The following is a 25,074-nucleotide window of genomic DNA, read 5'->3' on the forward strand; positions in this document are numbered from 1 at the left end:
AGGGATAATATAAATGGGAACGAATCTCATTCTTGAAGGCGTTGCTTTTAGAGATTCTTAGCGTTCAATTGGGCCTTGTTTGTTTGGATTACGTGAAAAGTGGGGCAGACGAAGAACCTGGATAGGTTAACGTTACAGCGTGGACTAACAATGCCAAACGTTTTGGCACCACATTCCATTTGTGGAGCCCCTACCATAAAGTGAACCAACAACGCCAAACTTTATTATTATTATTATTATTATAAATCCCGACATTGCACGTATCACAATATCAAAAAAATATAACGTCCTATGTACAGAATTTGGCATATGATGATACCGACATTTCCTTACATCGTAGTCACGTTACCTAGTCGTTGCTTCTTAAGAGTGAAGACTATTCCTTATTTGGTACCTGATGACCCATCTGTGTCATGATTGCGTTACCTACTATTTGCTTCTTACAAGCGAAGATTGTCCTCAATTTGGTACTTGATGGCTCCAACGTTCCCATGATGCATCACAGTCGCATTACCTACCTGATGCATCACAGTCGCATTACCTACTATTTGCTTCTTAAAAGTGAAAACTATCCCCTACAAGCGAAGATTGTCCTCGATTTGGTACTTGATGGCTCCGACGTTCCCATAATGCATCACGGTCGCATTACCTACTCTTTGCTTTTTAAAAGTGAAGACTATCCCGACATATCAACACGAGTCATGATAATTTTTCATTATTATTTAAAAAAATAGTGATTTGAGATTTTTATTTTTTAATACAATATTTATTAAAAAATTGTAAAAATACTATTAAATAAAAATTAATATATTTTCGTATCAAATTTCGAGATTATGATTAAAAAAAAGAAAAAAAAAAGACGAAAACTATGGATTATTGAATGGAAATCCATTCCCACAGGCTTTCTTTTGAAGCCTACAAACGGTCCAGATCTAACAAAATGGGTCGACAAACGTCCCCATATTTTCACCAAACCCGACATGTCGGCAATTACAATCATTTATTGGCCCAAACCGACGACGTTTCAATGAATGGGCCAAAGGCCCAAAAGCCGATTATTGTCACGTGCGAAGCATGCTTGGACGACGATCCCATTTTTTTTTTTATTTTTTTGTTAAAACGAGCAGGTGGTGAAATGGCAGGTCCATCATCCTTTCGAGGGCTGGGTAATTTCTTCAGCTTCTAACCAGAGTTTTGTTTCATGTAGTTCATCATCAGCTGCCAGTTTCTTCGCGGATATCGTTTCAGGTGTTGTATGCTTCTTCTTCTTTACTCGTCCATGAAGATTTTCTACTCTGTCAAATTCATTTCCCGACTTGGAAATATTGCCCATTCGATAAAGCACCTTTTTTAATTTTCTTCGTGCTGTTTTTTTTTTAGACTTAAGAACTTCCCAACATACATTGATGTCGTTGTTCTAGCTTAAATATCTGTCTTTTTTTGATTCAATTGTAAAGTCTGTTCTGGTTTTCAACTGCCGCTGGTGAAACTTGAGCTGAACTGATATTGAAACAGCTCACAGCTAGCAGACTTGTTTGAGCTTTCCTTTTCGGCTTTCGGCTTTCGCTCAAGGTTTTTAAAATGCATGTGTTAGGGAGAGATTTCCACAATGTTTCGTTCCCCTTTCTAACCGATGTGGGATCACACAATCCACCCCTTTGGAGCCCAGCGTCCTCGTTGGCAACCGCCCGGTGTCTACCCCTTTGGGGCTCAATGTCCTTACTGGCACACCGCTCGGTGTCCACCCCTTTGGGACTCAACATCCTTGCTGGCACATCGCCTGGTGTCTGGCTCTGATACTATTTGTAACAATCCACCCCTTTAGAGCTCAGCCCTAGATACCATTTGTAACAGCCCACCCCCCTTCGGGGCTTAGCATTCTTGCTGGCATATCGCCCAGTGTCTAGCTTTGATACCATTTGTAACAGCCCCAAGCCAACCACTAGTAGATATTGTCCTCTTTCGGCTTTTCCTTTCGAGTTTCCCCTCAAGGTTTTTAAAACGCATATGCTTGGGAGAGGTTTTACACCCTTACAAAGAATGTTTCGTTCCCCTCTCCAACCGATGTGAGATCTCACTGGATTGTAAAATTGTAATAGTTATAGTATTATGGATGATGTTATTGGAAATATTTCATGCGGTGGTTTTAGAGGATAGTTATGAGTAGTGTTTGCTTCATTCTGCATTTTCCCTTTCAGTTATCACTAGTTACTTGGTATCCATCAAAGAAAAATATGGGAAAAATTCAACACAATTGGAGAGAAAGTGCATTTCCCGTTTGTATTGCCAGTGAATTGTTTTTATGTTAGGATCACTTTGTCCATTTTAGTGTCTAGTTGTTTAAGTTAAATTGGACTTTTTGTTCGTCGTCTTATCAACGTCACGATTATGATTTTCACATTTTAGGTTGCTGTCTTGGACGAGATGGCGTCCGCACAAAATGTCGAGTTGGAGGCAGCAAAGTTTCTGCACAAACTAATTCAAGAATCTAGAGACGAGCCAGCAAAATTGGCTACAAAACTCTACGTGGTGTGTAATGCATTTCTTGCTTTCATTTTGTCTGCTCAATGAATGGCACGCAGAATTTTCATATTTATGATTTCATGCTTGTGTGAGTTTCAGATATTGCAACACATGAAGTCGAGTGGGAAAGAACATTCCATGCCATATCAAGTAATATCAAGGTAAAGAATGATGGTTCCATACTTCAGTGAATCAGTGACTATGTTTCCCCCTTATAATTGTTGCACTTCCTAATGATTGTATTTTCCCGACGCCGAATCGTCATTTGTTCTAATTTGGGAAAAAAAATAAACCACCTGCATTAATATGCATGATGATGGTTATAGTTCACTATATGACTGATATCCAAAAGGCATCTATGATACAATGGTCACCGAGGCCAAGGGTTTCTTGCAATTGGATAATGATCTATTTGGCTTTGTTTTAGTTAGATACACGAGAAATCAATGTTAATTTTTTGTAATTTAAGTAAATGCCAAATGTAACGGCCCAAGCCCACTGCTACCAGATATTGTCTTCTTTGGACTTTCCCTTTCGGCTTCCCCTTTTGGGCCCCTTTGGGGGGGAATTGTGAGATCCCACATCGGTTGGAAGGGTGTGGAAACCTCTCCCTACCATATGCGTTTTAAAACCTTGAGGGGAAGCCCAGAAGGAAAAGCCTAAAGAGGACAATATCTGCTAGTGGTGGGCTTGGACCCTTACATAAAAAGGGTGGAAGGCCAAGGTTTGCCTTGTCATTCGTCACATCTATTGACACTTAATCCATGAAGAAGCTCTATATTGATGCGAAATTTGATTAGAAATCCTGTTTTTAGAATTCTTTTTACTGTGTAATATGTCTCTGTTAGGTTGTTGGTCTTGAATGGCATTTTGATGCAATTCTACCTCTTTACAGAATAAATGTTCATTGCTTTAATCCTACCATTGTTTCTTTAGATTGCTATTCTTATTTATTTCCTTTCTGTTAACCAAAACTCTTTAATCTAGAGCCATGGAGACTGTCATCAATCAACATGGTCTTGATATTGAAGCTTTGAGGGCTTCACGCCTTCCTCTCACTGGTGGAACTCAGATGGGTGATTCTACCACTGCACAATATGCGGGTACAATGATCTTCTATTTGGTACTGGTTATAAGTGAATCTGGTTTGCAAGTGCACGCGTGATTGTTTGCATAATGTTTGTCTACAAATGCACAAGCTATACTTTGTTCGGAATAAATCATTGTAGAAATAATTGCAGGCTCCTCCAGTGTTGTTGGTACAGCTAAAGATTCCAAAATGGGTATATCTGGAAGTGACACCAGAAGTGGCTCACTTGCTCCAAGCAAGCCACCTGTTGCCCCAAGTAGTACAGATCATGATTACTACCAAGGACCTGCAACTCATCGGAGTGGTCAATCTTTTGATCAAGGAAGTCCTTCTAGTTTGGATTCGAGGTCTGCCAACTCACAGTCACAAGAGAAGCACGATTCAGTGAGTTGGGACAAACAACTAAATGATACGGATGGTAAGAAGGGCACCAAGAAGAGGAAGAAGGTGGATACATCAGTTATGGAACCATCTAGTGACGATACCCATCAACTTGATTCCCGCAATCCATCGGTTAATCTTAGGAATGTGAAGACAAATAGGGTCGAACCACCGTCATATCTAGTTAAGGGAGGTATGTGCCTTTTCTTTTGTTTTTAAAGTTAGTTGGAAAGCTAGCAATGGCTTGGCCATCTAGGTCCATTTAGTCATACTGGAAAAGTATCATGTTCATATGGGATGAACTATGGAGCATACAGTGTTGCCAACTTGTATTACCAATTTACCACTATCTCCAAGCCTCTTCTACTGTTCACTGACTCGTTATACGGTGCAGGCAATATTGAGCAGGTGAAGCATGGATTAACAAAGGCTGCTGAAAAGGCTATTGACCCTCAAATGTATTCTGTGAACAGAGGTGATGGGATATCTACCTCGGGCGAAAAAGTTTTGGAGAGTGAACTACCTATATCTAGCACATCATCAGTTGATGCTGCGAAAATGATTCAGGTGCTTAATACTTTCTTGATAATGCTAGTTTTTTGTTAAAACATAGTTCCTTTGATAACTTCACTTTACCTTGGTTCACATCTCTTTTTTCTGTCTTTCTAACGTTTGTGTTGTGGAAGTATAAACCTGTGTACAAATATCCAGATACTTCAATTGATCTCCTCCTTCTACTACTTTTGTTCGTTATTCTTCTCTTTTCTTTTATTAGGGTTGATTTTCCGTTGCGTATCTTTTGCATATGACTTGAAACACCTTAGGTGCATGACGTTTTGCTTATTGCGTATCCTTTCCACTCGCCTTATTGACGTTTGGCTCTCATTTCAAAATCGAAACAAAATTTGTATAGTACACTTTTCAGTACCACTACTTGGACTTTGCAAACAGCTTTATTTGGGAACTATACCAAGAATGCCTATCCATAATTAGATATTAACTTGGCATATATTGTTAACAGGGTGCATGGCGGAACAACGGACCAGAAATGAGTATGTTACGTAACCCCGTTTCTAGAGAAGCAGGAAAGCTTCCTGTTTCTCAGGTTCCTACTTCATCCCAATCTCGTTTGCCTTTCAAGGAACAACAATTAAAGCAACTTAGGGCTCAGTGCCTTGTGTTTTTAGCATTCAGGTTGCTTATTCTTCTTAATCTGCATGTTGAGTTAAAATAATATCAATACTTGTTCTAGTTGGTTGTTTAATTTTACGTTTCGTTCTTTTTTTTTTTTTTTTTTTTCCAGAAATGGTTTAATGCCAAAGAAACTGCATCTTGAAATTGCTCTCGGGAATAATTCTCCTAAAGAAGGTAGACAACTGTAATATATATATATGTGTGTGTGTGTGAACAAAGCTATGCATTATACGAGCTCGTCTTAAGGTTTCATTATGGTGTTTCCTTTCTAAATGCTATGCTCATTATTCCATATAGGATCTATGTTTTATTGTATTCATTATTTCCTGTTCTTATTGTTTCTCTCATGCAATAGATTGTATTTTTGAGCATTAGCCTCTTTTCATTATATCACTGAAAAATTTTTTCTTGTAAAAAAGAAAAAAACTATACATTATCATTATCACATTGTCGCTTCTTTTTATTGATTACTTTAAATGCCAATGAAGAGGGGCTTCACAAAGATGTTGATCCTAGAGGCATTGCTCAATCTTTTAATGAGGCCAGAAGTTCCAGTGAAGTCATGATGCCATCAGGAAAGTTGGATGCTGCAAGGGGAACAGGTACGATGATCCCAGGCGCCGTATCTGCCGGAAGAACCTATGAGGTTGACTCCATGAAGGAAGTAGATAATAGAAGAGAAGAGGATAACAAGGGTCCACTTTTTGATTATTCTGTTCAAGCAGAAGTAAGAAAGCCAGAAGCTGAACTAATGCGGGAAAAAGCAATTTCTCAAACATTCTTGAGCACTGCATCGCATCCCCTTGACTTTTCGAGTGCAAGGGGGAGCTTAACTGCAAATAACGCTCTTGAGGATTTGGGGAATAGCAATCTTCTGATTGGACAGACCAATGAAGCCACTGCTACAGTGGGTATGAGTAAGCCACTAAACCCTAGAATTGACAGCACAAATGAGGTTTCTAGGGGAAGTCTACCAGCCTTTGCTAGTCAGCATGAGCTGGTAGTTGATAGAAATAATGATGCATCTGCTCAGTTGCACGTTGTTAGAAACAACAGTGGTTTAGGGAGTCAACGTACTAATAGTCGGTCTTCTTTTTCAATAGGGGAGCGGTGGAAACCTATCTCTGGGACATATGATCAATACCATGCTGTAATGCCTTTGAGAGATGCTAGTGTGATCTCAAATCTTGCATCTCATGGTGAGTTCTTTTTGCAGAACTTTAATTCACATGGGTTGAATGGTTCTTATTGAATGTTATGAATCTTCATTGTAGATTATAGAAATATGCCAGAATCTGAACCTAGATGCATTACAGAAGTGCACAAAGTGACATCTGTAGATGAAGGGATAAATGGCAGCCTAAATACTATGGAACAAGAAGATGATGGTAAGTCAGTGCCATCTGATTTGCTGATGTCTCGAAAGTACACCATGTCAGAGAAATGGATAATGGATCGGCAGAAAAAGAAACTCCTAAATGAGCAAAATTGGTTACTGAAACAACAAAAAACTGAGAAACGTATTGCCACTCGTTTTGATAAGTTAAAGGTTCGTGTGCAACTCAGTTTTTCTCTCTATTTCCATTCATTGTTGATGCTGAATTGAACTGTAGTTAATGCCTCTGGGATATTGCTGGAACTTGTAGTTTGAAAATGATTTTCATTGATTATTCTTGATTGGAAGGCATTTTTGTAAGGAGTTTCTTTGGGTGGGACACCCTTTGGTTGTCTTTCCAGCTTCATAATATCTCTATTTTTTCTTATAAAAAAAGGATTTTTCATCGATAATGATCTGGCACATTTAGTTCGTTTCGTTTCTCATGTATCATTTTCCTTTCCATACTTTTCAGAGTACTGTCAGCTCATCAGATGATATATCTGCAAAAACTAGAAGTGTAATAGAATTGAAAAAACTTCAACTCTTGCAGCTTCAGCGTCGCCTCAGGAAGTAATAACTAGTCATTTCTCATGAGTTGTCCTCTAGTTTACATTCATTGCTATTATTTCTTCTTTGATTAATCTTTCTGATGAATTTTGAAAAATCTTGGCAGTGATTGTCTAAATGATTTCTTCAAACCAATTTCGAATGAGATGGACCGCTTGAAATCTTTCAAGAAGCACAAACATGGTAGGAGGATTAAACAACTTGAAAAATTCGAGCAGAGAATGAAGGAGGAGAGGCAAAAGAGAATACGAGAGAGGCAAAAGGAGTTCTTTGGTGAGATTGAAGTTCACAAGTATGTGGTGCCCTATCTAATGCCACTTTTTGTCTATACTTTCTTCAAATTAAACCTCAAATGGCTTAATTCCATGAATGAAAAACAAATTCTGATGGATTGAAGTTAAAAGTTGTTCAAATCTTGCTTATTGTTCGTCAACTCTTTATTCTAGGGAAAGACTTGATGATGTATTTAAAGTTAAGAGAGAGAGGTGGAAGGGTTTCAATAAGTATGTCAAGGAGTTCCACAAAAAGAAGGAACGCATTCATCGTGAGAAAATTGACAGAATCCAACGTGAGAAGATCAATCTTTTGAAGATCAATGATGTCGAGGGGTATCTGCGAATGGTGCAGGTTTGTCTCGTCTTTGATGATTACTAGCAATCAAAGGGGAAGTCATCATTCTTCTTCATAATATTTCCTATCATGAATAAGTATTTCTACAGTGCATTACTCGTGACTTCAGTCTTTAATTTATAAGTTGTGAAAAATTTGTGTGTTATATGTAAATTGAAAAGGGGCTGAAGGAAATTCAAAATTTTCTCCCTTGAAGCAAAATCAGATTTTGTAGACTTTTCTTTTTCTCACTCTAACAATTCACTTCTTGTGCTAGGATGCGAAATCGGATCGTGTTAAGCAACTTCTCAAGGAGACTGAGAAATATCTTCAAAAGCTTGGATCTAAGCTACAGGAGGCGAAGTCCACAGAAAGCCGGTTTGGGCATGATACAGATGATGGATGCGACGTGAATACTGCTGAAAAAAGTGAATTTGCTATCGAGAATGAAGATGAAAGCGATCAGGCAAAGGCAAGTGGTTTTCTTCTCACCTTCTTGCATTTGTTTTTGTTTCATCGACTGATTACATTGATTCTTCTTACAGCATTACTTGGAAAGTAACGAGAAGTACTACTTGATGGCTCATAGGTGACGCATTACATGCTTTCTTCTTCCCCCACCCCTCCTCAAAACAAATTAGCTAATACACTGCATCGGTTTGCAGTTTGTATTACTTGACAGAAACTCCTTGTGTTTTAAGGCTTCAAGTTGATACCTCTCATTAACAGCGAGATATCGTTAATTTGTTTCTGATATCTTATATGAATATTCTTTACAGTGTTAAAGAAAGCATAGCTGAGCAGCCAGCCTGCCTTCATGGAGGAAAGTTGAGGGAGTGAGTATCATGCTTTTCCTATCATCCCCTCCTGTTTAGTTTTATCTCAAAATTAAAACTATTTTTGGCAATATCTTTTTCGTACTTTAGTTCTTTGATTTTCTGAACTTATATGATCTAAGAACAAAAAAAGCCAATGCTTGGTCCATTCTGAAATTCTTTGTGAATGTGGCAATACAAATTTTAGGTATCAGATGAATGGCCTTAGGTGGCTCGTTTCGTTATATAACAACCATTTGAATGGAATTCTTGCTGATGAAATGGGGCTTGGAAAAACTGTTCAGGTACCATACTATTTTAAGCTGCCTTGTATGCGACTAGATCTAGCTTCTGCACCGTTCCGTGTTACTAACAGGGGAATTTCCAGGTAATTTCCCTGATCTGTTATTTAATGGAGACTAAGAACGATCGAGGTCCTTTTTTGGTGGTTGTACCGTCATCAGTTTTACCTGGATGGGAGTCAGAGATCAACTTCTGGGCCCCAAGTGTGCTTAAAATTGTGTATTCTGGACCTCCAGAAGAGCGGCGCAGACTATTCAAGTAATGATTTCCATATGTTCTTCTTGAATCCTTGTTGGGTAATTCATAAACTTACCTGATCATTATTGCAGGGAGAGAATTGTTCATCAGAAGTTTAATGTACTTCTGACCACATATGAGTATCTGATGAACAAACATGATAGGCCAAAATTAAGCAAAATTCATTGGCACTATATTATAATTGATGAAGGCCATCGCATAAAGAATGCTTCATGCAAGTTGAATGCTGATCTGAAGTACTACCGTAGTTCTCACAGATTACTCTTGACCGGGACACCGCTACAGGTCACAGTCGTTGTTAATGCTCTTCTCGTTTTCTTTACAGCTTAGGGGAATATTCCTTCAATCTGATTGCATGGACATTCTTTGGTTTAGTCTCTATCTTTTTCTTGAGTTAATTATATTTTGATCATGAACAACTGAACCTAAGCCTCTTCCTTTTGGGGGGCATTATGATTTGAAATGTTTAGATCCTGAAATCGAGCATTCAAATATATTACATTCTTAACGTCAAGTCGCAGTAGCCTCACTGTCATAAAGAGCTTAAATTTAGTTCGTCGCCCATTATAAAAAATGAAATTTACTCGGGAAATAGTTGAAATTTCTTTTGGGTTGTAGTTGCTGGCTTATTTTGAATCCATTCTGTGCAGAACAACCTTGAGGAGCTTTGGGCATTACTGAACTTTTTGTTGCCAAATATTTTTAATTCATCAGAGGATTTTTCTCAGTGGTTCAACAAACCATTCCAGAGTAATGGTGATAGTTCAGCCGAAGAAGTAATTCCTAAATTCTGCAACTTCTCTTTATAATTCAGTTCCTTTTGTCTTTCTCACTTAATTTTTTAAACTTTTCTTTTCGGACAAGGCCTTGCTTTCTGAAGAGGAGAATCTTTTGATCATAAATCGACTTCACCAAGTTCTTCGCCCGTTTGTTCTTCGGAGGCTTAAACACAAGGTTTGTTTGAACAAAAATTTATGTTCAGTACATCCTTATGTTTTCATAAGTTTTCACTGTTTATTGGTGCTTTATTGCCTTTTTATGGAAGAATCATTCTATTTTTCTCATGCATCCCCTTCAGTATTCTGCTATTTATTATGATGTAATTGTATCAATAAATATTAAGTTCTTTTGGTCTGAATGTGAAAATGCTGTGTAGTTTTTATGTATGGAAGATTTCAGAGAAATATTTCCTTGTTATCACGTATTTAGGTTCTTGTATTCTTGCTTGCAGGTGGAAAATGAACTGCCAGAAAAGATTGAAAGACTTGTAAGATGTGAGGCTTCTGCATATCAGAAACTTTTGATGAGGAGAGTAGAGGATAACCTTGGTTCAATAGGAAGTACAAAGGTTCCTTCACTCTATGTTCTACTTATTTTTCGAGAAGAAATTGTAATTCTAACTACTATGATAATTCAATTGTTACCTACACTCTCTTACACATATTCTCCCTCCAGGTCCGATCAGTGCATAACTCGGTGATGGAGCTGCGTAATATTTGTAACCATCCTTATCTGAGCCATCTTCATGCAGAGGAGGCATGTCTTTCTTTTCTTTCAATGCAAAGTATCTATTGAATGGTTTTTGGATAAACAAATTGAGGGGTGGGTGAAGGTAGAATGTCTCAGCACCCACTTCCCTGTATTCCTGATCGAGTGTTTTATCCTCACCGTCTTTTCATTTTGCGATGCACAACCCCGAGTTGGAAGCTTAAACTACCTTATTTCCTGCTTGTTGGTATTTGTCATGAGAAATTTCTGTATTCTTGTGTAGGTTGATAATTTGATACCTAAACATTACCTGCCGCCAATTGTTAGACTCTGCGGAAAGCTTGAGATGTTAGATAGAATATTACCAAAGCTAAAAGCGACTGATCATCGGGTAAGTACTTGTATGGACAATAACAAGATACAATTCTGATGAGAATTCAATGCTTAAAGATATATTACTTCTTTTTTCCTCTAGTCAGACTAGTTTATTGTCTATGTCAATGATTTCAATTGAGAACGAGCTTTTGTTCTGTTTGTCACCTTATATCCTTCTGTTTTGTTTCAATATCTCTAATAGACTAATATCGTTGCAGGTTCTCTTCTTTTCCACCATGACTAGGCTGCTCGATGTTATGGAGGAATATCTTCACTGGAAACAGTATCGATATCTACGATTGGATGGACATACAGCCGGGGGAGATCGTGGTGCTCTCATTGAGTCATTTAATGGGCAAAATTCTCCCTATTTTATATTCCTTCTTAGGTAACTTTCATATTGTCTGTCTGATCTGTTCTTATGAATACTCTTGTCTCCATTCTCAAGTAGCATGTTCCTGTGGTATCAGCATTCGAGCTGGTGGTGTGGGAGTGAATCTCCAAGCTGCTGACACAGTGATTATTTTCGACACAGACTGGAACCCACAGGCATATATATCCAAATTTCATGATATTTATGTCAAGACTCTGATGTAGCTTTTGTTCTAAATTTTGTTTACTGTGCATGTTGTCAGGTTGATCTACAGGCACAGGCAAGAGCTCATAGGATCGGCCAGAAGAGGGATGTGCTTGTTCTTAGATTTGAAACAGTAAGTATCTCTTGTTGGGAGGGGCATCTCTCTTCCCCCGGCCCCTAGGCTATTCTATCTCTTGAGTAATGCTATTTGCAAGTTTCTTATTAATAAGAACATTTGATATCATGTGATAACTTCGTCACTAAAACCAATCGCAGAGCTTTTTCTATAATCAGCATTTTGTTTCTTCGTTTCTTTTCTATCTTTTTCTGTTCTTAGTTGCTTGATTCAATCTGATAGGTTAGTATCCCTTTATCTTTTCGTGGTTTGTAATTGAAAATGTGGGTATTGTCATCCTATCACGTGTTGCAGTTGGGCACATCCTGATCTTTCTTTTATGTCCATCTCCAGGTTCAAACGGTGGAAGAACAAGTGAGAGCTGCTGCAGAGCATAAACTTGGAGTGGCTAACCAGAGTATTACAGCCGGCTTTTTTGACAACAATACAAGGTTGGTAGCCCTTTTATGAAAGTTCATGTTGTTCTTGAGGCACTAATTGCTTTTGTCCCATTTATTACTGCAGTGCTGAAGATCGAAGGGAATATTTGGAATCTCTTCTACGCGAGTGTAAGAAAGAAGAAGCTGCACCTGTACTAGATGATGATTCTCTGAATGATCTCTTAGCACGCAGGTCCACCTACATCGACCCATCCCCATTGCTTTGTATTTTATGCTGCTGATTATATGACCCTCAAAGTGCAATAAGGAAGGAAACCATAGTTTATTGACCATTGTCTTCGTGTTCACAGTGAGCCAGAGATTGACGTGTTTGAAACAGTGGACAAAGAACGACGAGAGCATGAGATGGTATGCAAATCGACACTCTTTATGTCTTCTACTTTATTCATACTGTGTTCACTTCTGAACATAAATTTTTCAGGCTACATGGAAGAAGCTGGTAGTTGGTCATGGAATTTCTGAGCCTATTCCTCCCATGCCTTCACGTCTTGTAACAGATAATGACCTGAAAGAATTCTATGAAGTAATGAAGATAACTGAAGAAGTACCAAAACCTAGGGAGGGAGCCCAAGTCGGGGGGGTAAAGAGGAAGAGCGAATATCTTGGAGGTCTCGACACACATAATTACGGGAGGGGGAAGCGGGCAAGAGAGGTCTGACCAATGTTTTTAATACTCGTGAATTTGTTATACCTTAACGCTTCTGGCTGTCATTAGATTTTGATTTATTTCCATTGAACTTTCTATTTTAATAGGTGCGATCCTATGAGGAACAGTGGACAGAAGAGGAGTTTGAAAAGATGTGCAAGGTTGACTCGCCCGAGTCCCCGGGGCCAAAGGAAGCTGTGGCAGGAGAATCGTCGACCAGTATTAGTGGGCCAGTTGTAGGAGATGTTTTGAAGGAAGAACTTCCTGCTGCCTCCCCTTTGCCTCCTGTTGAGCCTATGGCTCAGCATCAAACACCACCCTCAAGGCGAGGTCGTGGAAGACCAAAAAGAGTGGCTGTCGATAAGTCGCCTGCTCCAGTGGTTTCTCCATCTCCTTCCATGGCAGACGACGTGGACACAGGGTTGCAAGGAGAAACTATTTCAAGCATTTCTAAAACTGGCGGTCTTGATTCTTTGCCTAGTGAAGGAACAACATATCAACTTGTTAAAGAGGTTTCTGCAAACTCTCAGTTAACTACCCCAGTGCCTTCTATAATTCCTGCCTCTGAGTCGGCTCCAGCTTGCTCGCCTGCACGGGTTCAAGTGAAAGGTCATGGTCGAAAAACTCAAACTGGACAACAACCTCCTCGACGAAGGGGGAAAAAACAGGGGCTGGTCCCACCTCCTGTTCCTGGTAGTCTATCCTCTGAAGTATGTCAAGATGATCAGGGTAAATCCACAAACCCAGTGGCAAGTCAAGTTAATGTTGCAAGTGACATTCCCTCTAGTTTACCTGGTTCTGGCCCTTCAAAACCGGCTGTTGAGGTATCATCAAATTTGGAACCTTGTCCTGCTTTTCCTTCTGTGCCATCTCTCTCACAATTTGCTCCTTATTTCAATCCTCAGCCTGTACAGCCTAGGGGACAAAGTCGGAAGACGCAAAGTGCAGCTGGAGCACCACGACGTAGAGGAAAGAAACAAGTAGTAGCAGCTGCATTGCCCAACACCATGGCTGGTGCTAGTCTAAGTTCGAATGCGAATTTGCAAATGAACCATATTGATTCTTCTTTGAGTACTGTCAATCAGGAAGATAAACTGGAAGATAATCCCAATAAAAGCAAGGAGACAATCAGCCTATCAACTTGTGGTAGTACTATGGAACCACAAGGCAAGTATTAGATAGACTTCAGCATGTGATCATTGTCTGCTATGTTTATCAATCTACTTTTCATTGAATTCAGGCTTTTAAATTCTATGCAGGGCCTACTCCTGAACAAAACCAAAATGCTGATTCTTGTGGCATTTCTAATGTGATCAAGGACGCTTCTTCTGGAGATTGCGCGTCCAAAGCAAACCGTTCTGAGCACTTGAGTAAGAGTCGTGCGGCCCAGGATGCAACTGTAACAAATAATCGTGTAGATGAAACACTGAAGAGTCATAGCTTGCGAGACACAACTCATCCAGTTACATCAACTCCAGGAACTGCAGTTCCAACATGTGGTCCTCCAGCCGTTAATGTTGCTGTCGGGATGAGTCCCAAAGCTGTAACAGATGTTGCTAGAGAGACTGCTCCTATTTCCCAGCCAATTCATTCGTCCGCATCAGTGGCTTCAAGCGTGCAAATTGCATCTCAATGTCCACCACCCGTATATGTGGAACCTAAACGGCAAGGTCGTAAGACTGCTAAAAGGGTAGAGCCCTCTCAGCGTAGGGGAAAAAAACCGGCCTCGTTGCCTTCTGTCGTTCTTGATGGTTCAGCTGGCAAGGAATCTAAAGATTTGAATGTGCTTGTGCAACCAGGGCCATTGGGGGATTCAAGTTGTAAAGACATAGGCCTAATAGGTAAAACTGAGACTGAGAATCAAGAATCAACCAATGTTCAGAATCACGCAGGTTGTACCCAAATTATAGATTCTGTGGATTCCCAGGATCTGAAAAGAAAGGAGCAAGTACCCAAACCTGCTCAACATAAACAGCTTTTGGCATCATCAACAAAGATTGATGTTACTGGAGCCTTGGACAAGACCTCTGCATCAGGCCGTTATCAAACTGCAAATGTAAATGACGTTGCTCGGGTAATGAAGGAAGTCTTCTCTGGGACTGGCTTGTCAAAAGCTAAAGTTGGAGCGTCGTCTGAGATTGAAAACAAGGATGCTTCCGCCATGCCTGTTTTGAGCAAGTCCTCTATGGAGGTGACCAAAAGTCATAAATCAGAGGCTATTTTAAATTCCAACATTCCAGTTGAGGCCCATGAAAAAGAATATTCAGTTGTAGCTAATGAAATGAGACCAGATTCTGCAAATGCTTTAGAAGAATCTATCGTTCCGAAGATCGAGGATGACGGTTCTGGATGTGCGAAGGCTGATTCAGTAAATAAATTGGTTGAATCAAGAGAAACATATGATGGATGCTCAACTGTGGTAAGTGTTGTCAGTTCCATTTCCTTTGTCCTCTTAGTACTGATCAAAATAAAAATGATATTTGCTAGAGATCTATGCCTTTCTTTGAAAGAACATCTTAAATCTTTTTGTCCTCAGGTTAGTGGCTCTGCAATTTCATCAAACTTCAATGCTGATCATAATCCCCCAGAATCCTCGCCTGTTTCCTCAAGTCTGGGTGATTCCAAGGTATCAAAGGCTCCTGAGGTGATGGATAATGTATTGGAAAATGAAGCAAACCCTGTTAGTGGAGGATCTTTAAAATCTTATCCTGATAGAAGCAACTACGAAGTTCCCTCGCCTTCGAAGAACGATGGTGTAAATCATCCTGCTCCTTCGAATAACATGGCAGAACTGCCTTTGGAAGAGCCTTCAGAATGCCCTCTTGATATGTCAAGTAGATCTCATACTACAGTGACCGTTGCCACGACTACTGTTGAAAATGCAGAAATTTCTGCTAACCAAGCTCATCCGAGTCAATCGAAAACTCTTGATGATCAAAGAATAATTTCTGTGGACTGTCCCTGTGAACCAGCCTCTGATATCACAAAGAAAACTCTTGACGTGGAGGGATTCTCAGAACCATCAGAATTTGATCATACAAGTCTTGAATGTCCTGCAACCACATCTATGCCTGAAATGTCGGGTCAATGTTCGATCGACTACTCTCCTGAGAAGATAGGCATGGATTCTGGCAGAGATGATAATTCTAAATTTTCTTTTGAAGTTTCAGTTGAATTTATCAAGGCATCTAACAACACAGAACCTTACCATGCAGCTGTTGAAACTTTAAAAGCAAGACCTGCGGGGCAAGATAGTCCCAGTGTATCTTCTGGTACAACAGAGAATACAACGATGAACGAAACGGTGCCTGTTTGTGCTGCAGTTAAGATGGAAGGTGATCTTAGACCTGTTATGATTGTTGAAACTTCGATGGAGAATCCTGGTCAAGATTGTCATAGTGTCTGTCAAAGTCTCTCAGCTCATAGTGAAAATCTCGATCATCCAGATGTTTCAAATTTTAATGAGAGTTCCGACGTATGTATGCCAGGTGCTGAAATTGAAGTTCAAGGACGTGTTTCTGTAACTACTATGAATATTGAGAGTAAACATAAAGAAGTGAATGATACTGATCCTGCTGTTGAACATATGGATGCTGCCTCGAAGCAGGGGAGGTCTAGTGGTAGTCAAGATCTTTCAAACGCAGGTGCACCTAATCTGGTGGAGCAAACATCGGGAAATAAATTAGAGCTTACTTCAGAAGAATTGCCAACTTTTCCTTCATCTGATCATGGAAGCGTTGAAGTCCTTGAAGCTTCTGCTGGAAGTCCCGATGGTAGAGGTTATGCTGTGGAGCCTGATTTGCTAACTCCTAGAGTTGAGGCTGCGGAATGCACTTTCAAAACTGATGTTGAAGGTCAGAAAACATCATTAAATGATAGTAGTAATCGTATTCCGGATGAGAATTTGAAGGTATCAGATCACGTGGAAGAAAACGCCGAATTTGTTAATCCTGAGAATGTTCCTGAGAAAAGCGTTCCGATTCCTCGGATTCAGGATAATGAAGGTAACCGAGCTGACAACCATGGTGCATGTCTCAGGGATATGGATATCTCCAGTTCTGATGCTGTTGTTGAAATGGACGATTCTGACGAAAAACGTGTATCAGAAGGTAAAACTGATGATATGGTTCTGCTACCAGCTTCATTGCAGGGAGGGGAAGAAAATTGTTCTTTCACATCTGTGGGAGATCAAGTTGATAATTTAGGGAACCAGGAGGAACCCAACAAATTTGGAGTTCAAGGGTCTCCTGGGGAGAAAAAGCAATCCGATCCTCTAGTCGAGGATGTTCTTGGAACTTCGGCACAATCTTTATCTTCTTCAGAAGTTAAGGATTCATATACGATGACGTTGCTCGATACAAATTTAGATAATTCAGGTGATCAAACTGATTTACCTGTATCCTCATCCACGGTGACAGACAGAGAAAAGATTGGGGATTCTTCCAAGGATGATTTGTGTGGCTGCACGGTCACAGATTCAGTAGAAGCTCTCGAGGATAGTGGACTATTAACAAACGAGACGTCGGATGTTTCGGTTGTGCCTGCTTCATCGTCTCAAATGGAACCCATTAGCTCCCCAGTCTCTCTGGAGGGGCCAAGTGATTATCAAGGTAGTGATCATATGGTGGCAACACAGGATAACCTGGTTTTATCAGAAAACGTATCATCTGAGGAAGACAAGCTGCGAAACTCGTTCGAGAAAACCTTATTAGATTGTGCAGACCCGTCGGAGGATCGTAAGAAGTCTGATATTAGCAGCAAGGGACAGCTTTTAAGCATCACTGAAAACCTCCGCTTCAATGATCCTTCCAATCATCTAACGGTATCAAAGAAGTTGGAAGCTTCAGCTGGTGATCAGACAGGGGATGTTCCTCAAACAGGGGAGGCTGTATCAGTAAATGCAGTTGATACCTTTACTCAGCCCGCACCTCCAACAACCATGGAAGAAGAGAAGTCCGATGCCTTACTCGACAGTGGTCTAATTGCTAGCTCATCATCACGGCCACTGAACGACATACAAGGTTCTCAGTCCGATACAGATCCAATGGATTCTTCTCAAGCTGGTGCGATTTTAGAAAAGAATATATCAGGAGAAACAATTGTGTCTTCGTCTTCTCCGGTTTCAGAGGAGGTAGGAGCAGGTCTAATGCAATCTGTTGCTGAAGTTCAGACGATTGACCAAACAGATGCATCCGAGGTTGGTCCCTCGCCCAAAAAAAACGATAAATAAAAAGATCACGTTGTCATTGTCGTTCGAGACATTGTTATGCTCTGTTATTTAATTGGCATACTAATGTGTAACTCGCATTTCAGGTGGGGGAGCCTTCTCTAGAGAAGGCTGTAACAGAAGTAGCCAATCCTCCATCCTCTCTACCTGCTGAAACTGAAAGTATGGAAAGCTCACAAGTTCCAAGTCCGATCGATAGCGCCATTGCAGTTGTAGAAGCAGTCGTACGCGACGAAGCCGATGATGTACTCACAGCAAATGAAAGGTGCCAGTCAGCAGGTGGCTCATCAGTGCAGGATCCGGCTGACAGCATTGCAGGTGTAGAAATGGTCATATGTGATCAAGCTGATGTTCCTCCAACCTGTGACACGGCACAGGGTGCAGCTGATACAACAGCCATATGTGCTCAAATTGACGTACCTCCGGTTTGTGACACGGCACAGGATCCAGCAGATAGCACTACCATACGTAATCAAGTCGATGTACCTCCAGCTTGCAACTTGGTCCAGAGTCCAACTGAGAGCGCCACTGCAGCTGCAGAAACTACCATAAGCGATCAAGTCGATGTGTCCTCCAGTTCGACTCTGCCAGAAAATGAATCTGCAAATTTGGACCTGCCTCCTAGCTGTTCAGAAGTAGAGGACGAAAGCATCGAGCACCGACTGGAGGAAACTCCAGTCAACAAGAGTTCAGTTGAATCAGAATCAGAGGATCCAAAGCAAAGTGAATGAAGGAAGGTTTCTTCTGTACATTGTTTTTGTATTCCCCTGCTATATAAGTTTATCCTACGGGGGAAATTGTAGGTTAAGTTCATACGAATCTCTGCTATCATTTTGCTTTAGATTTTGTGTGTATATAAGTATATGAAAATTACGGCTTTAGGATACATAAGCAGTTACCAGAAAACATTAAGTGGTGGCATATTTCTTCTAATCAGCAGAAACCAACTCATCAGACTCGATCGTTTCGGGCCGAACTTACTGGTTAATATACTCAAACATGACGAGTTTTTCTAAACCTATGGTTTCATCAAATACAGCCACTCGACATATTCAAGAGTAAAGTCGAAACCCACAGCTGAACCCAAAATCGTAGATCTAGTAAAGGACAGGTCAAGAAGTAGTCTACCAGCATGCATTCACATCAAGTTAACTGCTTGAGAAACACCACGATTACACTCACTGTTCTTCAATCCACAACTCAAGTCCAGCCCTCCAGACTCGCATATAATAAAGTGAATTCTTTAAGCAACTGCATGGCATGGAATAGCATACTTCATTGGGCCACAACTGAAGGCAGGCTAACATATCTTCAGGAAGCTCCGTGCAAACCCAAAACGCATCCATCAGCGAGGACTGCAGAAGCAAGATTGCAGGGTGTTAGTCAACTTTCTAAATTCTTCAATCAACCAGCTGAAAGGACTACCGGCTAAACACAACACACTAGGGACACCAGGAGAAATGTTCAATAACGACAAATCGAACTCGACAACTTTGCTATTCCTAACTAAAGCATGTCATTTCCTTCCTGCCCCTTCAATGAATTAATCGATGAACGTCTGCTAGGAAATATCACGAGCTTCTTAAATACACCGAACTTCATCATAAGCAATTTTTATCTTCTATGGTCACACATACATATTGTAAATCAATTGATATCTAGCATAGGGCCTCCTTAATCCACGTGGACATTTCACGTGAATCACCAAGGAAAAAGTAAACAGTAATAAAAGCTTTATTTATTTAGTTTAAATAATCACATGAGTCTTGAAACTTGAAACTTCCAATACAAATGATACGCATTAATCAACTTTTCAGCAAGCAACAATACAAAATGGTTCCCTGCATAGATCCACTTATTCTAACTTGGGGACATTTGTCTTTTAGAAAGTCAGTAAAAGGAACTTGAAAGGCAAAATACCTATAGGATCGTGATCGAGATCCAGAAGGACTGCGGCTAACAGCCCTTGGACTCCTTGACCCACTGCATGCAATGTTCACTTCACGAGAGCTCCGACCATTCTCCTTCGGCCTCGGAGATTGGCTGTAATCCCGTTTGTCATGAGGGAAACGAGATTGTGAAATTGACCTAGATCGTGCAGGAGAGTAATACTCGCCCCTTGCCCCATGGTTCCTGCATCAGCCACAATGATGGGAAAAGATTAATAGTCAAATAAATTAACATATCGAACAGATAAGACTTCCATTCAGACTTAGAACAGCAAAATATGACCATCTCTCTCTGTAACAGAAAAGGAAGCCTGTCCGAGCAGTTTTCAAGGGCTCCGATGAGGTAGGTTGAATAGGTACTTATGAAACTATATCATACTTTTACATGCAGAAGTTTATATTAACATCATTTTCAAAACTTATCAACAAAACATGACTTTTACCTGCACCAATTTCAGGTTTCCGAACAAAATTATGACAAGTAGATCCAAACACTGAGAATTATGCTCTATTAAGCTGTATTGGTTGATCAGCTTCTGACAAGCTCATAGCTTTCTTTGCCCCAACTTTCTAAAAATCACATTATCTTTTCTTGCACAATGTCACCATACCACAACCAGTAAAACTTTGGCCTTTCTCCTTTGAAGATGAATTCTTTCTTTGGCCACTATAAGCTCTAATCTTTCTTAACTGGATGGTATATGCAAAAGAAGATATCAAACTTAAAAATTGCTTGCTAATTAATCGTTGAGATTTGCAAGGGAGGAAAAAACGGAAAAAAGAACTAGAAATGGATTTGAAACTCTCACCAATGCTTAATTTCTGCCTCACAAAGTAAATGTCAAAAAACAGATGAAAACCAGGCAACTAAGACAATTGAATAAGTTATAGACTGTACACATGGAGAGGATTCGATGGGTAAAGTAGGCAGAAGATATGCAGATATTCTGTACACAGGCTAACATACTTCTTGTTAAACTTTATAAATCAACAACTCTCTAAAGTCTCCCTTTACACTTTAATATCTGCATAAACAAGGAATTAAGTAAATTGTATACAATATCCTGCAATGCAACTCTGCATACTATGTAGGGAGTGGAATATTCCACGTGCACCACATCAAACATTAAATTTAATCACTTTGCTTAAACATGATAACATTCAAGCAAATGAAATAAGAAGTCTACCATTAAAGCACGTAGAAAAACAAAAAACTAAAAGTGTGGCTTAGAATTTATATATTGGGCTGACATTATAACCATAATGGAGAAAAGAAGATTACAAGTGCCATTATTGTTGGTCTACGACACCAATATTAATCTGCAACTGAAACCATACCAGAGTACCACTTGGATTTACTAACGACACACATCACAACATGAAATATGAACTAAGTAATTCATCCATTAGAAATGGATTGTGTTTCTTAGAATTGACACACGATTGATAACTTTAAGTAGTTCTTTAAAACAAAATGGAATTCATGAGGATCAGGTTGAGAAAATAGAATTACGATGTGTTAATCAAAATATTTCACATTTTTTGTATAGGAAACAAGGAAATCAAATAATCATCAAAAGATGAAGAACACAGCCAAAAGGACTTAGGGATGCGGAATCCCTAAGCTTAAAACAGTGATAAAAAGAAAAAAAAAGGCCTCCAATCTTGCATTACAAAAAGATTTGGGTAAAACACTCCAAGTAGAGGCAGTAAACTGAACACTTACACAAAAAAGAATTGCTTAGAATTATCTGAAAATAGTATGTTGTTTTTTTCTTTCCTTAAGCCCAAAGAAGAGCTCTGCAAGCATTAGACCATAAAATCTATAAACTTAGACTAACATTAAATTTACAGACAAAATCCTTTTGGTTAGACTGAAAATAAAAACAATGAACAAGTGCTTCAATGGAGGTTTGTATAAGACAAGCACCAAAATTCAAAATATTATAATATGTTTCTCATCCATAAAGAATGTTTTGACAAGATCTAGTACAAAAATATATGGTTCAACGAAATCATGCACGGCTTTCTAATTATCAAGATACGAACAAACAATGTTTCAAAACATGGTAGTATCAAGCAGCAATAGAAACAGCAGGACAATAATGACATTAGTGTTGCCAGTAATAGAATGAGTGAGACAATTAAGATCCAACCTTGAGTCATGCCTGGCAGGTGAAGGTGAGCGTGAGTAAGCTGCAGTCAAATAGAAAAAGCTTATTGAACAAAAATGAGCATGTACTTACAATATTGCATCACAATGATGTTCATCAAACATCAACATTAACCAAAATACAATTTCTTCTTTTTAATGAAAGTCAGAAAAAAAAAAATCATGATAAATGTATCAACACTAACAACGATTTCGACTTCTAGGAGACCTTCCTGGAGAACGCCTTCTGTAGCTTCTGCCACTATATATGAGAAGCATGAAAAAAACAATTGATATATTAGTTCAAGATTAAGAACTCCTTTTTAAGGAGAAGATATTTAAACCAAAAAGGTACTGCAAAATAGAAGTTAGAAGGAAGGTCATAGAACCTCGAGCGTGAAGTCGATCGCATTTCTTGAGGAGTTTTTCTGTTCTCCTCAGCAAAAACAATTCGTATCTCCCGTCCACCTATAACTGTATGATTTAGCTGTTGTTTTGCTTCAATTGCATCTTCTGAAAATCGAAACTTCACAAATCCAAATCCTCGGGGTTCCCTAAAAATAGGCAATGAAGGAAATTATATCATCATGAAACAAAAATGTTGACAACAAAATAGATCATTACTAAAAATATTTCAGAACACAACATGAACAAAATTCCACTAATTCAAAACAAGAGAAATCCAAACCCACAATCTTACACGAGAAGCATTACTAATGTTCAGGCCCAAATTTAATGCAAAACCACTATTAAAACCACAGTGGTGTCAATTTAATTAATTTTCACTTTGGTAGAGGCAAACTTTGAAACTCCAACAATGCTCGGAAATTCTGATCTCGCAACTTAATCTAAAAAATAATTTTGATTTTCTCAAATTTTTCTTTCATGACTGTTGTAGCCAAAACTCTATTTTCGAGCGTCGATAACCTGATAATTAAGAGAAAAAGTACCGGGAAAAATAAATTAGTTTCTTCAACACCCAATTGCGCACAAGTTAACATGAATGCGACCATACCCAGTGTAGTAGTTCTTCGGCAGATATACATCCTTAACAGGACCAAATCGCTCAAACGGGGTCCTAAGATCTTCCGGCCTGTATGGAGTGCAATCAAAACACTAAACCATTACTCTTCATAATTTATAGATTGGATAGACAGTAGAAACGAGAAAACAACACAGTGAAGAGCGATTGCACAAAGCTTGACAATAAGTTACTAGCAACAAAGGCTCTACTTGATCCACTCTACATATAACTACTAATCAAAATTACTACAATAAGCCGCAATTCCCTACAGCCCCAAAAGCGGAAGCTAAGCCATTCAATTCCTCCAACAAACTAAAAAAATGGTACATTGGAAAGAACACAGAAAGTTCAAAGAAGAACATGAAATACCTAGCATCAAGGGGGAGATTACGCACGAGTAATCCAGAAGAAGCAGGAGAGCGACGGTCCCTGTAAGACCTGCTTTCATGGTACCGGTCTCGAGAGTGGTCGTCTTCGTACCGCTTCCGGTCGCGTGGGGGACTTCTGCTACGCCGGCGAGGACTGTAACTTCTGCTCCGGCTCCGGTACCTGGCCATAGTGGGTTGGTTATTGGTAACAAATACGCGCGAACGAAATCGCAGAAACAGTGAAAACCCAAACCCTACGTTCTAAAACCAAACCAACTTAATATTTAATTTTCATATTTATAACAATTTAATTTTATATATTAAAATTATAATCATAATTATAATTTAATTATGCCACGTAGATAAACCATTGACATTTATTAATAAATTTCACCATTATAATTTTCAAATCATTACGTGCTAATTATTAGATACATAAAAGTGAATTAAAACATTATAAAACAAAATTAAATAATTAAATGGTTATTTTCACAAATATTTAATTTTTTTATGGTAATTTAGAGTTGTATTCAACCTCAACCAATAAATTATTCAAACAAATTATTAAATTGATTGAATTTATTTCAATATCGGCTAAATTAATAAAAATACCATAAATTATAGACCATGTTTAAAAAATATTAACTAAAAAAAATGTCTAAAACATATCTTTATTTGATGATGAAAGTCCCACTTCGGCTAATTTAGGGAATGATCATGGGTTTATAATCAATAATCAAATAATTCTCTCTTCATTCCTATGAGGCTTTCTGGGAAGCCCAAAACAAAATTACGAGAGCTTATGTTCAAAGTGGACAATATCATACCATTGAGGAAAACCATGAGAACTTATGCTCAAAGTGAACAAATCATACCATTGTGTTGTGGAGAGTTTCATGAGAGATTATGCTCAAAGTGGACAAATTATGTCGTGGAAAGTCGTGTTTATGTCAGAGTTATAGTTATTGTGGGCCCTAAAAAAAATAGAGGCCCACCACTTTGGGCTGTCTGGCTCGTAGTCTAAGCCTACAGCGTTGCCCACAACCACCAGTGAAGATATTAGGTGGTGTAGTACAACAGTACTGTCGCTCTCCTTTAACCTCACTAATTTTTTAATTTTTTAATTTTTTAATTTTGAATTATTCCACCAACTAATTTAAGAATTATATTAGAAAATTTGAAGTTTTATTTATTTATTTATTTATCTTTTAAATAAAATAAAATAAAATTTTACCCGAAACTTCAAATTAAATTTTAATAATTAAAAGTGTTAATTTTAAAATTTTCAAAAAATAAATATAAAAATATCACTAATTTTTAAATTTTTAATTTTGAATTATTCCATCAACTAATTTACGAATTATATTATAAAATTTGGAGTTTTATTTATTTATTTATTTATCTTGTAAATAAAATAAAATTTCACCCGAAACTTCAAATTAAAATTTAATAATTAAAAGTGTTAATTTTAAAATTTTCAAAAAATAAATATAGAAGTATATATTTATCATACATATTAAATTTAAAATTTTAAACGTTAAGCTGCTATAACTAAATTACCGAAAAAAAAGAAA

General features: G+C 38.7%; 2 protein-coding genes across 6 annotated transcripts; one reads left to right on the top strand and one right to left on the bottom strand.

Annotated features, from left to right (window-relative positions):
- The first annotated feature begins 1,121 nt into the window (after positions 1 to 1,121).
- Positions 1,122 to 18,940, top strand: LOC111800459 (uncharacterized). 4 transcript variants are annotated; one of them, XM_087126528.1, is made up of 37 exons: positions 1,122 to 1,248; positions 2,407 to 2,529; positions 2,623 to 2,684; positions 3,511 to 3,626; positions 3,765 to 4,187; positions 4,389 to 4,561; positions 5,016 to 5,188; positions 5,298 to 5,362; positions 5,677 to 6,387; positions 6,463 to 6,737; positions 7,039 to 7,136; positions 7,240 to 7,425; positions 7,580 to 7,760; positions 8,020 to 8,214; positions 8,288 to 8,331; positions 8,522 to 8,578; positions 8,766 to 8,862; positions 8,946 to 9,118; positions 9,190 to 9,403; positions 9,769 to 9,894; positions 9,983 to 10,072; positions 10,350 to 10,466; positions 10,574 to 10,654; positions 10,890 to 10,997; positions 11,200 to 11,369; positions 11,452 to 11,530; positions 11,617 to 11,691; positions 12,028 to 12,125; positions 12,199 to 12,306; positions 12,425 to 12,482; positions 12,556 to 12,786; positions 12,888 to 13,604; positions 13,686 to 13,947; positions 14,040 to 15,199; positions 15,317 to 15,899; positions 15,996 to 17,977; positions 18,094 to 18,940. In XM_087126528.1, exons 2-37 carry the CDS (start codon positions 2,425 to 2,427, stop codon positions 18,736 to 18,738), a joined length of 10,038 nt encoding a protein of 3,345 aa, XP_086982654.1. In that variant the 5' UTR covers positions 1,122 to 1,248; positions 2,407 to 2,424; the 3' UTR covers positions 18,739 to 18,940. The 4 variants fall into 4 exon arrangements, with proteins under 4 accessions (XP_086982654.1, XP_086982655.1, XP_086982656.1 ...); XM_087126529.1 differs by having other exon boundaries at positions 5,677 to 6,105; positions 6,292 to 6,387; positions 15,317 to 17,977; XM_087126530.1 differs by having other exon boundaries at positions 5,677 to 6,099; positions 6,292 to 6,387; positions 15,317 to 17,977.
- A 145-nt stretch (positions 18,941 to 19,085) lies between these two features.
- On the bottom strand, positions 19,086 to 23,766 carry LOC111800458 (serine/arginine-rich SC35-like splicing factor SCL30A). 2 transcript variants are annotated; one of them, XR_015422317.1, is made up of 8 exons: positions 23,502 to 23,766; positions 23,124 to 23,201; positions 22,498 to 22,662; positions 22,315 to 22,370; positions 22,113 to 22,152; positions 20,924 to 20,981; positions 20,400 to 20,646; positions 20,005 to 20,140 (listed from the first exon to the last, which is right to left on the bottom strand). XR_015422317.1 is itself a non-coding variant. In XM_023684157.2 (7 exons), exons 1-7 carry the CDS (start codon positions 23,687 to 23,689, stop codon positions 19,353 to 19,355), a joined length of 750 nt encoding a protein of 249 aa, XP_023539925.2. In that variant the 5' UTR covers positions 23,690 to 23,766; the 3' UTR covers positions 19,086 to 19,352. The 2 variants fall into 2 exon arrangements, 1 of the variants encoding a protein (XP_023539925.2); XM_023684157.2 differs by lacking the exons at positions 20,400 to 20,646; positions 20,924 to 20,981 and adding an exon at positions 19,086 to 19,362 and having other exon boundaries at positions 19,928 to 20,140.
- Between the last annotated feature and the right edge of the window lie 1,308 nt (positions 23,767 to 25,074).

This window comes from Cucurbita pepo, chromosome 8 (assembly GCF_057944985.1).
Source record: "Cucurbita pepo subsp. pepo isolate OVF chromosome 8, ASM5794498v1, whole genome shotgun sequence".
NCBI classification, from domain to species: Eukaryota; Viridiplantae; Streptophyta; class Magnoliopsida; order Cucurbitales; family Cucurbitaceae; genus Cucurbita; species Cucurbita pepo.

Coding starts and splice junctions, on each gene's coding strand:
- LOC111800459 (XM_087126527.1), top strand. CDS start 2,425: ATGGCGTCCGCACAAAATGTCGAGTTGGAGGCAGCAAAGTTTCTGCAC. Junction 5,189..5,297: donor CTTGTGTTTTTAGCATTCAG/GTTGCTTATTCT, acceptor TTTTTTTTCCAG/AAATGGTTTAATGCCAAAGA. Junction 12,307..12,424: donor AATGATCTCTTAGCACGCAG/GTCCACCTACAT, acceptor TCGTGTTCACAG/TGAGCCAGAGATTGACGTGT.
- LOC111800458 (XM_023684157.2), bottom strand. CDS start 23,689: ATGGCCAGGTACCGGAGCCGGAGCAGAAGTTACAGTCCTCGCCGGCGT. Junction 22,153..22,314: donor TCCTAGAAGTCGAAATCGTT/GTTAGTGTTGAT, acceptor ATTTGACTGCAG/CTTACTCACGCTCACCTTCA. Junction 20,141..22,112: donor CCTGCCAGGCATGACTCAAG/GTTGGATCTTAA, acceptor TGGCTGATGCAG/GAACCATGGGGCAAGGGGCG.